The sequence below is a fragment of the Muscardinus avellanarius genome (assembly GCF_963383645.1).
Source record: "Muscardinus avellanarius genome assembly, chromosome: 3".
Lineage (NCBI taxonomy): Eukaryota > Metazoa > Chordata > Mammalia > Rodentia > Gliridae > Muscardinus > Muscardinus avellanarius.
In genome coordinates, this window is record NC_137788.1 from 12,083,717 (window position 1) to 12,096,914 (window position 13,198).

Genomic DNA, 13,198 nt, shown 5'->3' on the forward strand with positions numbered 1-13,198 from the left:
AATTCTGGCTCTCAGACTACTTGCTCAGACATTCTGGAGAATTTGTCAGCAGTGCGATCAGTTTGGTCTTGGAAGCACACAGGCGTCAGGCGGGTGTCGCTTTGGGGAGAACACACAGCATCTCAAACAGCAGGTTAGCAGCCAGGAGGGCCGTGTTGCCTACGAGGACCAAAACCCGGCGTGAGCACCGCACACACCACACCTGACGCCAAGGCCTCCCGGGCCCCTTGGGCTGCCCTCCCAGAGCCCTGATGCCCACACCCGCTCACACGGCCACCTGTGTGTCTGCCCTGCCTGGCATTCTCCCCCCACCAAGCATCACTTCGACACAGTACTTGAAAATTCAGAAGGTTCTGGGTGGACTTGTAGAAAAGATTATTTTTTCCCCAAAGGAAAATCTATGCTAGGCCCACGTGGTGGAACATGCCAGTAATCCCAGTACTTGGGAGGTTGAGATAGAAGAATTGGTTCAAAGACAGCCTCAGCCACTTAGCAAGACCCTGTTTCCAAATAAAAAATAAAATAGGTCTGGGGATGTAGCTCAGAGGTAGAATACCCCTGGGTTCAATCCCCGATACCAAAAATGGGAAAATTTATAATAAATGGTGTGTACTATATTTCTTAATTCATTTACTTTGTGGGATTAAACCCAGGGTTGTTCTACCACTGAGCTACACCCCCAGCCTTTTTTTTTTTTTTTTTTTTTTTTTGGTACTGTGTGTGTGTATGTTTGAGACAGGAAATTGAACTCAGGGACATTCTACCTCTAAGCTACACCCCCAGACCTTTTTTAATTTTGAAACAGGGTCTCGCTAGTTTGCTGAGCACCTAGGTCACTAACGCTGGTCTCAAACCTGCAATCCTCCTATCTCAACCTCCCAATAACTGGGATTACACCATGACCTGGATAAAACAATTGCCACTAGCCGCTGCCTGCAGATCGTTGTCTCCCTGCTCACTTACCAGAAAGATCGTACAACGGCGACACTTCCACAAGATCACAGCCCACCACGTTCAGGCCCTGACAGCCCCGGATGATCTCCAGAGCCTGTTGAGGATTGAAACCGTCCACGGTAGCCATCATTTACAATCCCAAGGAACCCCAGAAAGACTTCCTGGGCTGCTCCCAACATGCGCCCACCCTTTTATGGGCTTAGACCTCTGTATTTTTTTTTTTTAATGTAGTTCTGGGGATTGAACCCAGGGACATTCTAACTCTGAGCTATACCCCCCAGCCCAATTTTTTTATTCTGTGTGTGTGTGTTACTGGGGATGGAACCCAGGGGCTTTCTACCTCAGGGCTACACTCCCAGACCTATTTTTCATATTTTATTTGGAAACAGGGTCTCACTAAGTTGCTGAGAGCCTCACTAAGTAGCTGAGGCTGGCTTCGAACCCGTTCGATCCTCCTGTCTCAGCCTCCCAAGCGCTGGGATTACAAGCGTGCGCCACCACGCCCAGCTCTTATTCTTTATTTTGAAACAAGATCTCACTAACTTGTGGAGGAGGGCCTCACTAAGTAGCTGAGGCTGGCCACAAACCTGCGAGTCTCCTGTCTCGGCCTCCCAAGTACTAGGATTACAAGCGTGCGCCACCATGCCCGGCCCTCAGTAAACACTTATTGACTGCAGCTGAACTGGGGCGGGGGCGCTCCCAGAGATGCAAATATCTAAGGAGCTGCCTCTGTTCCCAGGGCTTCTTAGTGTGATGATGGAGATGAGCAATCCAGGAGGTGCAATGTCATGTATTACGGCCTTCGAGAAAAGAAGCCCGGAGTAGCACAAGTAGCAGCCTGGAGATGCGGGAGGCGCCCAGTGAAGCCAGTTCAAGGCTTTGCCCCCGCAGTTGAGCAGAGGAAGAGCCTTCCAGGCAGAGGGAAAGGCCCCGGCCCGGAAGATGTGTAGGTAGTCAGATGTGGCCGAGGACAGGACGAGCCCGGGAGTGGCAGGAAGACAGTTGTCTGAAAGCATTTCTATCCTGCAGGCAGAAAGCCTGGAAAGGCGACAAGCAGAGGGCTGACTGAGGACTGTTTCAGAAATCCCTCTGTGGGCCAGCCACAGAGGGCCATGCCTATGACCCCAGCTGCTCAAGAGGCTGCAGCAGGAGGATCCCAAGTTGGAGGCCAGCCTGGGCAACGTAGCAAGACCCTGTCTCAAAATGAAAAAGATAAGAGCCAGGTGTGGTGGCACACCCTGTAATCCCAGTGATTGGGAAGCTGAGACAGGAGGATTGCAGGTTCAAGAACAGCTTCAGCAAATTAGTGAGACCTCAGCAACCTAGTAAGACCCTGTTTCAAAACCCCAAAATTAGAAGGGCTGGAAGTGTAGCTTGGAGGTAGAATGTCCTTGGGTTCAATCCCACCAACACACACACAAAACAAAATCCTACCTTGATTCCTCAAGACTCACTACAAGTCCTGGGGAAGAGGGGGTGATTGAGTCCCCCAGGAACCTCCCTCGAAGGAGCCTCCTTACCTGACTAGGGGTGAGGCCGGCGATTTCAGGTGTCCCTGTCCCTGGGGCATAGGCGGGATCCAGGGCGTCAATATCAAAGCTGATATATAGGGGCTTGCCTCCCATCTGCTGCCGGACCTCGGCCATCAGAGGAACCAGCGACTTCATCCAGCAGTCTTCAGCCAGGACCACCCGGAAGCCCTGAGGAGCAACCGCAGAGCCAAGGTAAGGCCAAGGCCATTTGACCCTCAGTCTCCGTGAGGAGGAACATGAGGGTCCCTGTTTTACAGGTGAGGTAAGGAGGTAGGTCAGACATGGCCTGTGGGAGCTGGGCGTGGTGGCGCACACTTGTACTTCCAGTCCTTGAGAAGCTGAGACGGGAAGATCGCAGGCTTAGGCTCCCCACAACTTAGCAAGACCTGTTTCAAAATAAAGAATAAACACTAGGGCCGGGCATGGTTGTGCACGCTTATAATCCCAACATTTGAGAGGCTGAGACAAGAGGATCGTGGTTTGCAGACAACCTCAGCTACTACTTAGGCCTTTGGCAACTCAGTAAGACCTTGTTTCAAAATAAAGACCAAGAGCCAGCCGTGGTGGCGCACGCTTGTAATCCCAGCGCTTGGGGTGCTGAGACAGGAGGATTACACAGGTGCGAAGCCACCCTCAGCTACTTGGTGAGGCTCTCAGCAACTTAGTGAGACCCTCTTTCCAAATAAAATATAGGGCTGGGGGTGTAGCCTGGAAGTAAAAAGCCCCTGGGTTCCACCCCCATACCACCAATACAAAGTAAATAAATAAATTGTGTAGCTCAATGGTAGATGCCTCTGGGTTCCATCCCCAGTATCACAAAAAAAAAAAAAAAAAGAAAGAGAAATGGCCTCAGCCTTTCCTTTCGTGTGTGTGTGTGTGTGTGTGTGTGTGTGTGTGTGTGTGTGTTAGTATTCCTGGGGGTTGAACCCAGGGGCATTCTACCTCTGAGCTACACCCCAGCCTTTTTTATTTATTTACTTTTGTTTATTTTGAAACAGAGCCTCACTAAATTGCTGAGGCTGTCCTCGAACCTGCAATCCACCTGTCTCAGCCTCCCAAGTACAGGGATTACCAGCGTGTGCCTCGATGCCCGGCTCCTCCCTATTTTTTGAACTTGATTATAAAAGTCAGAGCCATGGTGGCCTCAGGGTGATAATGGAGAGGGGGACACTTTGAGGTGCGGGGAAGGGCTTTCTGTCTGTCACCTGGCTCCGGCTGTATCTGTACGGATCCAAGAAGGTGGAAGAGCCCCGGATGCCGATCTGTGCCACCCGCTTACAGTCCAGGAGGCCCTCGTCCACGCACCGGCGGAAGGGCGACCCGTGGTAGAGCTTCTCCCCCAGGGCCTTGTCGACGGTGTCCATGTGGGCATCCACGTGCAGCAGCCCCACCGGGCCATGCCTGGGGACAGCAGGGCTGCTCAGAGGCCATGCATGCCCCGGGGCCCAGCACACACCCCAGGCCACCAAAGGCTTGGTGAGGTTCACAGCCGCAGCGTAGACCTGTCAGTTACCTGCCCGGCAATGGGTTTCTGCCTTCTGATTCACTTAGCTCCTTGGAAGAACAGAAACCCTCAGGCAGAAAACAGGCAGGTGACTTGGTGACCACCCAGAATTACCTCCCTCGGAGGGAGCAGGGGGGATGAGCCCGCTGGCTCAGCGGAGCTCCGCTGCAGGCTGTGATACCAACAGCAAGCCCTCACCCAGTTCCTCCAGCCTCCGTTCACCCCACGGGCCACCCCAAAGGAGCGTGCACATCCATGGGGGGCCAGCACAGTTCAGAGAAAAAACCATTCTCACCTGCCTCCAACCAGAACACTGCCCAGGAGCCCTTCCCAAAAACCAGCTCTCTGGGGCTGCCACCCACAGCTTCTGGCTTTAGCCCTTCTCTCTCCAACGGAGTCAGCCAAAGCTGGTCAATCCCTGGTAGACTTCCTCTACTGAAAAAGCAGTATGTGTCTCACGCCTGTAATCCCAGCACTTGGGAGGCTGACACAGGAGGTTTGCAGACAGTCTCAGGAAGAAGCAAGATTTTCGGCAACTTAGTGAGACTCTTTCCAAATAAAAAATAAAATAGGGCTGGCGGGGGGGGGGGGGTGGCTTGGAGGTAGAATGCCCCCGGGTTCCATCCTCAGAACCACACACAGACCAAAAGAAAAAAGGAAAAGAAAAACTCAGTCTTCTCATTGTCTGGGAAAGAGCGCCCTCTCAGGAGAAAATGGCTTCCCAGCAAGCTCCACTTCTGTGCCCATCAGAATCTGTATTTGGTACCCGTGGTGGCACATCCCTGCAATCCCAGTGCTTGGGAGGCTGAGACAGGAGGATCGCAGGTTCACGGCCAGCCTCAGCTACTTAGTGAGGCCCTCCACAACTTGGTGAGACCCTGTTCCAAATTAAAGAATAAAACCAGGCTGGGGATGTAGCTCAGAGGTAGAATGCCCCTGCGTTCAATCCCCAATACTGAGGAAGGAAGGAAGGAAGGAAATAGGGTTGGGTATGTAGCTCAAAGGTAGAATGCCCCTAGTTTCAATCCCCAGTACCACAAAAATAAAATAAAAATAAAAAGAGCTGGGAGCTAGGCGTGGTGGCGTGGCACATGCTTGTAATCCTAGCATTTGGGAGGCTGAGACAGGAGGATCGCTGGTTCGTGGCCAGCCTCAGCTACTTGGCGAAGCCCTCTGCAATTTAGTGAGATCCTGTTTCCAAACAAAGAATAAAAAATGAGGCTGGAGCTATAGCTCAGAGGTAGAATCCCCTGAGTTCCACCCCCATTACCTCAAAAAAAAATAAAAGAGCTGGGGTGTAGCCCAGAGATAGAACACCCCTGGATTCAATCCCCAATACAAGAAAGAAAGAGAGAAAGAAAAAGAAAAAAAAATTGTATTTGGCTTTCGAAGCCAAACAGAAACTGAAATCAACAGGGTTGTACATTTCACTAGGGGCTCATCTTCCAAAACCAGTCCAGCTGAAAATGCTGACCACACATTCCACAGCAGATCTGGGCAAGGAGGGCGGAGGCTGGAGGTGTTAATAATAAATTGTCATGGCTTCCAGCTGGTGACTGACAGAGACACCTGGAGCCCGGCCTTCATTCTGATCCACAGAAACAAACTTAGTTGGGAATTTCCCGCCACGCGCCCCCGCCCCTGACCTGAGCCTACAGCAGTCACGCGATGCCCCCCAGCAACACTCAGCTTTTCTTGCAGGGCACGGTGGTGCACTGTTGTAGCCCTAATTCGGAGGCGGAGACAGGAGGATCCCAGGTTCGAGGCCACACCCAGCAATTTAGTGAGATTCTATTTCAAAATAAAAGAATAAGCCAGGCATGGTGGCACACTCTTGTAATCCCCGTGCTTGAGAAGCAGACAGGAGGATCACACGGGTTCGAAGCCAGCTTCACTGGCTTAGGAGACCCTGTTTCCAAATAAAATATAAAATAGGTCTGGGAGTATAGCCCAGAGGTAGAAGGGTTCCATCCCCAGTACCACCTAAATAAATAAATAAATAAATAAATAAATAAATAAAATAGGGCTGGGGAGCTGGATGTGGTGGTCCACGCTTGTAATTCCAGGACTTGGGAGGCTGAGACAGGTTCGTGGCCAGCCTCAGCTACTTAGTGAGGCCCTCCACAACTTAATGAGACTCTGTTTCAAAATAAGAATAAAAAATAGTTCTAGGGGTGTAGCTCAGAGGTAGAATGCCCCTGGGTTCAATCCCCAGTACTGCAATAAATAAATAAGTTATATAAATAAATGATGGCTAGGTGTGGTGGCGCACGCTTGTAATCCCAGTGCTTGAGAGGCTGAGACAGGAGGATCACACAGGTTTGAAGCTAGCCTCAGCTATTTAGTGAGACCCTGTTTCCAAATAAAATATAAAAAATTGGGCCGGGCATGGTGGCGCACGCTTGTAATCACCGCGCTTGGGAGGCAGAGACAGGAGGATCGTGCAGGTTCGAAGCCAGCCGTGCGCGCTGGCTTAGGAGACCCTGTTTCCAAATAAAAATAGGTCTGGGAGTGTAGCTTGGAGGTAGAAGGGCTTCCAGGAACCCCAGTACCATATATATATATATATATAGTAGGTCTGGAAGTATAGCCCAGAGGTAGAAAAGCCCCTGGGTTCCACCCCCAGTACCACACACACAAAAATAAATGAATGAATGAATGAATAAATAAATAAATAAATAAATAAATAAATAAATAAATAATAGAGCTGGGAGTATGGCTTAGAGGTAGAACGCCCCTGGGTTCCATTCCCAGTACCACACAAAAAAAAAAACCCTCTTCTTTAGCGCCTGAATTTCAGAACCGTGCCTGGCCAAGCCATTCGAGACTTACTTTTTTGCTATCGCTTGCAATATAGGGTACGTGATCGTGTGATCTCCACCTGCAGAGAACAAAACGGAGAAAACGTGTAGAACGTCGACGTGGTTATCCTGCGTGACAGCCCTAAAGTCGCCACTTCCTGCCACCCGTTCGGTTTGACTAGAAAACTTTGACCACAGCTAAATCACGATCTTGTCCAGCGGTACGATGCTTAAGCTATCATTGTCGTCCAAAGAAGAAATCCTGTGACTTAGGCTTATGAGTAATTCCCTGGACCACCTCTGTCCAACAGAACTTCCTGTGATCGTGGAATGCTGTATAGCTTATAGCTGCACTGGCCCATTGGATGCCTGAGGAACCGAATGCTTTTTCTTTCTTTCTTTCTCTATTTTTTTTTTGGTACTGGGGATGGAACTTTGAAACAGGGTCTCATCAAGTTGCAGAGGGCCTCACTAAGTAGCTGAGGCCGGCCGCGAACTGCGATCCTCCTGTCTCAGCCTCCCGAATGCTGGGATTACGAGCGTGCGCCACCACACCCAGCTTTTATTTATTTATTTTTTATTTTTTATTTTTATTTTTGGTCGTACTGGGATGGAACCCAGAGGCTTTCTACCTCCGGGCTAGACTCCCAGACCTATTTTATGGTTTATTTGGAAACAGGGTCTCACTAAGTTGCTGAGAGCCTCACTAAGTAGCTGAGGCTGGCTTCGAACCTATGTGATCCTCCTGTCTCAGCCTCCCAAGCATGGGGATTACAAGCATGCGCCACCACGCCCGGCTCAGCTTTTATTTAATTATTTACTTATTTGCAGTATTGGGAATGGAACTCAAGACCTCGTGTATGCTAGGCAAGCCTTTTCCACTGAACAAAATCCTCAGCCTCTGTGTGTGTGCATGTGTGTGTGTGTGTGTGTGTGTATTAGTGTAAAGTGAACCCAGGGGTGTTCTACCTCTGAGTTACATCACCAGCCCTATTTTATTTCTTATTTTGAAACTGGATCTTGCTCACGTATTGCATGCTGGCTTTGAGCCTAAGATCCTCTTGTTTCAGCTTCCCAAGTGCTGGGATAATAGGCGGGCACCATTGCACCTGCCAAAACTCTTATTCTGCAGTAGTGGGGACCAAACTCGAGGTCTCCTGCATGCTAGGCGAGTGCCCTACACCCAGAACTACACCCCAGCCTATTTTTGTTCTCCCTCAACCTTCAGTACTAAGTTGCTGAGGCCACTGGACCTGGCTTCGTTTTAAGTATTTGGGAGTCAGAGAAGAAAAAAAAAATGCTACAGTGAAGGTAGAGGAGGATGAGCAAAAGCTATCACATAGATTGATGTTAAATCTGACTAGGACAGAAATACTGTGTGTGTGTGTGTGTGTGTGTGTGTAGGGGGGATTACTGGGATTAAACCCAAGGGCATTCTACCTCTGAGCTCCACCCCTAGACCATTTCATTTGTGGGGTTTTGTTTTTTTTTTTTTTGTTTTTTTCAGTACTGGGGATGGAACCCAGGAGCATTCTGCCTCTGAGCTACACCCCCAGCCCTATTTTTTATCCTTTTCATTTTGAAACAGGGTCTCATTGAGTTGCAAAGAGCCTCACTAAGTAGCTGAGGCTGTCTGCGAACCCACAATCCTCCTGTCTCAGCCTCCGGAATTGCTGGGATTACACGCGTTCGCCACCACGACTGGCTTATTTTGTGTGTTTTTAAAAACAGGATCTGGCTAGGTTGATGAGAGTCTCATTAGCTGAGGACAGCTGGGGCTGTCTTCGAAGCTACTATCCTCCTGTCTCAACCTCCCAAGCACTGAGATTACAGGCATGCACCACCATGCCCAGCTCCTTTATTTGTTTTTATTTATTTATTTATTTTGTGTTGCTGGGAATGGAACCCAGAGGCTTCCTACCTCCGGGCTACACTCCCAGACCTATTTTCTATTTTTATTTGGAAAAAGGGTCTAAGTTGCTGAGAGCCTCACTAAGTAGCTGAGGCTGGCTTCAAACCTGTGCCATCCTCCTGTCTCAGCCTCCCAAGCGCGGGGATTACAAGCGTGCGCCACCACGCCTGGCTCAGCTCCTTTATTTTTAATTTGGAAACAGGGTCTCGCTAGGTTGAGGAGAGGCTTGCTAAGTTGCCGAGGCAGGCATTATCGAACCTGTGATCCTCCTGTCTCAGCCTCCCAAGTACCAGAAAGACCCTTAATCATTAGAAACACTGAGATTGTTGGCAAGTTGCAGCAGGGACCGTGTGGGCAGCCTTCCCCTGGCCTGGAATAGCGGGCTGGGCTAAGGGTAGACATGAGGGACTCAAGCCAGGGCACGACATTTAAAGGAAGCCAAAAACCTCAGTAACCAAGATCAATATTTCCCATTCTAGTTCTGAAAATTGTAATCAATACAACGCAGGGTATAGGTCAGTGGGAAATTTCTTGCCTCCCATTCACAAGGCCCTGTATTCTATCTCCAGCAGTGAGGGGTGGGGGTAGAGAATCAATGGAAACCCACTTTTCTGTGATGAATAAAAAGGTAAAAAAAAGATCAGCGACCATACTGTGCCCAGCCACACTGGAGCCAGAGGCAGAGGGGAAAGGGAAGTCAGTACGACTTACCCTGTTTTATTGATCTTGATTGCCGATGTTTTTGGCACCCTTAAGTTTTGCACCAAGGCAATATGTCTCTCTCCCCTCATCCTAGTCCACCTGCCCTATTATTCAAGATAGCTCAAATTCTAGCCGGGCGCGGTGGCGCACGCTTGTAATCCCCGCGCTTGGGAGGCTGAGACAGGAGGATCGCACAGGTTCGAAGCCAGCCTCAGCCACTTAGTGAGGCTCTCAGCAACTTAGTGAGACCCTGTTTCCAAATAAAATAGAGAATAGGTCTGGGAGTGTAGCCCAGAGGTAGAAAGCCCCTGAGTTACATCCCCTGTACCACACACACAAAAGAAAGATAGTTCAAATAAGCTGGGTGTGCTAGTGAACACTAGTAAACCCAGTTCCTAGAAGGCAGAGATAGGAGTATCGTGTATTTGAGGCTAGCTGTAATAATTTTGCAAGAACTTCAAAACTTAGACCCTGTTTAAAAGAGGAAAAAGAGGAGGAGGAGGAGGAAGAGGAGGAGGAGGAGGAGGAGGAGGAGGAGGAGACGCTGTATGTTTTTTCCCAGTACTTGAGAAGCCAAGACAGGAGGATCGCAGGTTCGCAAGCCAGCAGCAGCAATTTTGCAAGGCCCTCAACTTAGTGAGACCCTGTTTCAAAATAACAAAGAACTAGCTGGGCATTGTGGCCCACGCTTGTAACCCCAGCATTCAGGAGGCTGAGACTGGAGGGTAGCAGTTCGCGGACAGCCTCAGCTACTTAGTGAGCCCCTCTGCAACTTAGTGAGACCCTGTTTCCAAATAAAGAATTAAAAATAGGACTGTGGGCCAGGCGTGGGGGTGCACACTTACAATCCCAGTACTTGGGAGACTGAGACAGGAGGATCACAAGTTCGAAGCTAGCCTCAACTACTTAGTGAGCCCTCTGCAATTTAGTGAAACCCTGTTTCAATATAAAGAATAAAAAATAGAGCTTAAGGGTGTATCTCAGAGGTAGAATGCTCCTGGGCTCAATTTCTAGAACTACACACACACACACAAAAAGACTGGGGATGTAGCTCAGAGGTAGAATGTCCCAGGGTTCAACCCCCAGCACCAAAAAACAAAATAACAAATAAGTCTGGGAGTTTAGCTTGGAAGTAGAATGCCCATGGGTTCCATCCTCACACACACACACACACATATGTCCTCAGGATTAAAATAAATGAATAAATTGGAGCCAGGCATGGTGGTGCTGGCTGTGATCCCAGTTCAAAGCCAGCAAGACATAAGACATAATTTAGCAAAACCCTGTTTCAAAGCAAAATAGGGCTGGACATGGTGGTGCACGCGTGTAATCCCAGTACTTGGAGGCTGAGACAGGGGGGTCACAGGTTCAAGGCCAGCCTCAGCAACTTAGCAAGACCTTTTGCAACTTAATGAGTCCTTGTTTCAAACTAAAAATAAAATAGGGCTGGGGGTGTACCTTGGAGGTAGAATGCCCCTGGGTTCGATCCCCAGTACCAATAAATAAACGAGATGACTGTCACCACCTTCTCAGTGGCTTGTCCTGGCAAAGGAGCCGTCCTTAAGCCCAGGGTAGATACACCCTGAGCGCAGGGACCTGCACTCGCCCTCGGGGAGCCTACCCAGGGTCAGGGGGACACAACCAGCCTCTACAATCTTCTGATAGGCCTCTCGAATTAGCCGGCAGCTGTCCTGAAGGTTGTAAAGATTGACATTCACATCGCCTAGGTCCGCCACCTTGAGGGACTGGAAGGGGACAGCCCCCGTGCTAGGGTTGACAGTCCGCAACAGCACGGATTCCTCCCGGATGCGTCGGGGTCCAAATCTGGGAGAGAAGAATCGTCTGTCAGCCGCCGTTTCAAGGTGTGCAGGCGCCTGCCAAGGCCGGCGCTCCGCAGTCCCAGTCCTGCCGATGTTTGAGGACCCTGATTCTCTGCTGCGGGTTTGCCTTGTAGGACGGTTGGCGGCAATCCCTGGCCTGACCCACTAGATGTCAGGAGCACCTCCTCCCCCAAGTCCTGGCAAGCAAAAACGCCTCTAGAAGCCAGTCAGTGGCACATGCCTGGAATCCCAGTACTTGAGAGGCTGAGGCAGGAGGATCACAGGTTTGAGGCCAGCCTCAGCAACTTAGCGAGACTGTCAGTAACCTAGTTAGATTCTGTAGCCAGGCGTGGTGGCGCACGCTTGTAATCCCAGCATTCAGAAGGCTGAGCCCAGAGGATCATGGTTTGCAGACAGCCTCAGTCCTTTGCAATTCAGTGAGAGTTCAAAATAAAGAATAAAAAATAGGGTTAGGGGTTTAGCTCGAAGGTTGAATGGCCCTGGGTTCCATCCCCAGACCCGTAAATAAATAAATAAATAAATAAATAAATAAATAAATAAATAAGGCTGGGGGTGTAGCTTAGAGAAAGAGTGTCCCTGGGTTCCATCCCCAATAACACACACACACACACACACACACACACACACACACTATCTAGTGCAACCCTGTTTTCAAATTAAAGAAATAAGATCCGGCTGATGGTGTAGTTTGTAGGTAGAATGACTCTGGGTTCAATGCCTAGTAACACACACACACACACACACACACACATGCACACACACTCTCTACATATATATATACACATACATATATATAAATAAATAAAAAATTTTGTGGTACTGGGATTGGAACTTAGGGGCCTTCTACCTCCAGGCTATACCCCTGACCTATTTTATTTTTTGTTTGAAAACATAGTCTCACTAATTTACTGAGAGCCTCACTAAGTTGCTGAGGCTAACTTTGAACCTGCAATACTCCTGTCTCATTCCTCCAAATACTGGGATTGCAAGCCTGTGCCACCATGCCTGGCTTCCAGGGGACTCTACCTCAGAGCTTCATCCGCAGCCCTATTTTATTCTTTATTTTGAAACAGGGTCTCACTAAGTCGCAGACCGCCTCACAAGTTGCTGAGGCTGGTCGCAAACCTGCGATGCTCCTGTCTCAGCCTCCCAAGTACAGGGATTAGAAACGTGCCACACCCGGCAGAAACCCTTCTTGACCAACGGGTGGCGCTGAGATGACCGAGGGCTGGTCCTCCAATCATAGGTTGAGCCCTGGGGGTAGGTTGTTGAGGAAAGAGGGAAGCCAGCTCGCTCTGTCAAGCCCTGAGGGGCACAGCGGAGCAGGCCACCAGCTTCTAACCTGACCAGCAGAGGTGCCTGTCCCGGTGCCTTCCACGCCCAAGGCTACTCAGGCCTGGCCACGTGTCCCCAGCCCGGTCTCCCGGTCTTACCTCGCCCCGGGCCTGTTGGAGGTCCCAATGTCCAGGGGCACCCCGACGAAGGCGGCATCCAGCCCCTCCGGGGAAGTCTGCACAGGCAGGCGCATCATGGAGCAGATGCCCACGGGCCGGGCCACGATATCGGGGCTGGGAGGGTGGTTCCGGGGGACATCGGAGGCCTGGCGGCTCGGGCTGTGCCCCGGGTGGCAGAGCCCCGCAGCGGGACGCGTGGTCCCCAGAGCCCGGGCGCAGCCGGGCACCAGCAGCCGCAGCATGTCCCTGCTCAGAGCACGCTGGGCCGCCCGACCCGACCCGGCCTGCCGGTCCCCTGGCGGAAAAGGGGACTGTGCCAGCCCAAAGCCGCCCAGCTCAAAGGGCAGAGGGGGCCTGGGAACAAGAGAGTGAGAGCGGCCCCAGGGACCAGCGTCTCCCCCCACAAACACACTCCCTCTGAACTTCAGCCTCTAGCTCCTTTGGTAAACAGTGTGGCGGCTCCCAGCTCCCGCCCACCTGTCCTGCGGCCCCAGCACC

General features: G+C 50.6%; 1 protein-coding gene across 1 annotated transcript; it reads right to left on the reverse strand.

Moving 5' to 3' along the window:
* Window positions 1-85: 85 nt before the first annotated feature.
* Window positions 86-12,942, reverse strand: AGMAT (agmatinase (putative); the record flags this gene model as incomplete). Its single annotated transcript, XM_080691031.1, has 7 exons — window positions 86-159; window positions 964-1,048; window positions 2,475-2,654; window positions 3,692-3,887; window positions 6,823-6,871; window positions 11,027-11,229; window positions 12,680-12,942. 7 exons carry the CDS (start codon window positions 12,940-12,942, stop codon window positions 86-88), a joined length of 1,050 nt encoding a protein of 349 aa, XP_080547157.1.
* Between the last annotated feature and the right edge of the window lie 256 nt (window positions 12,943-13,198).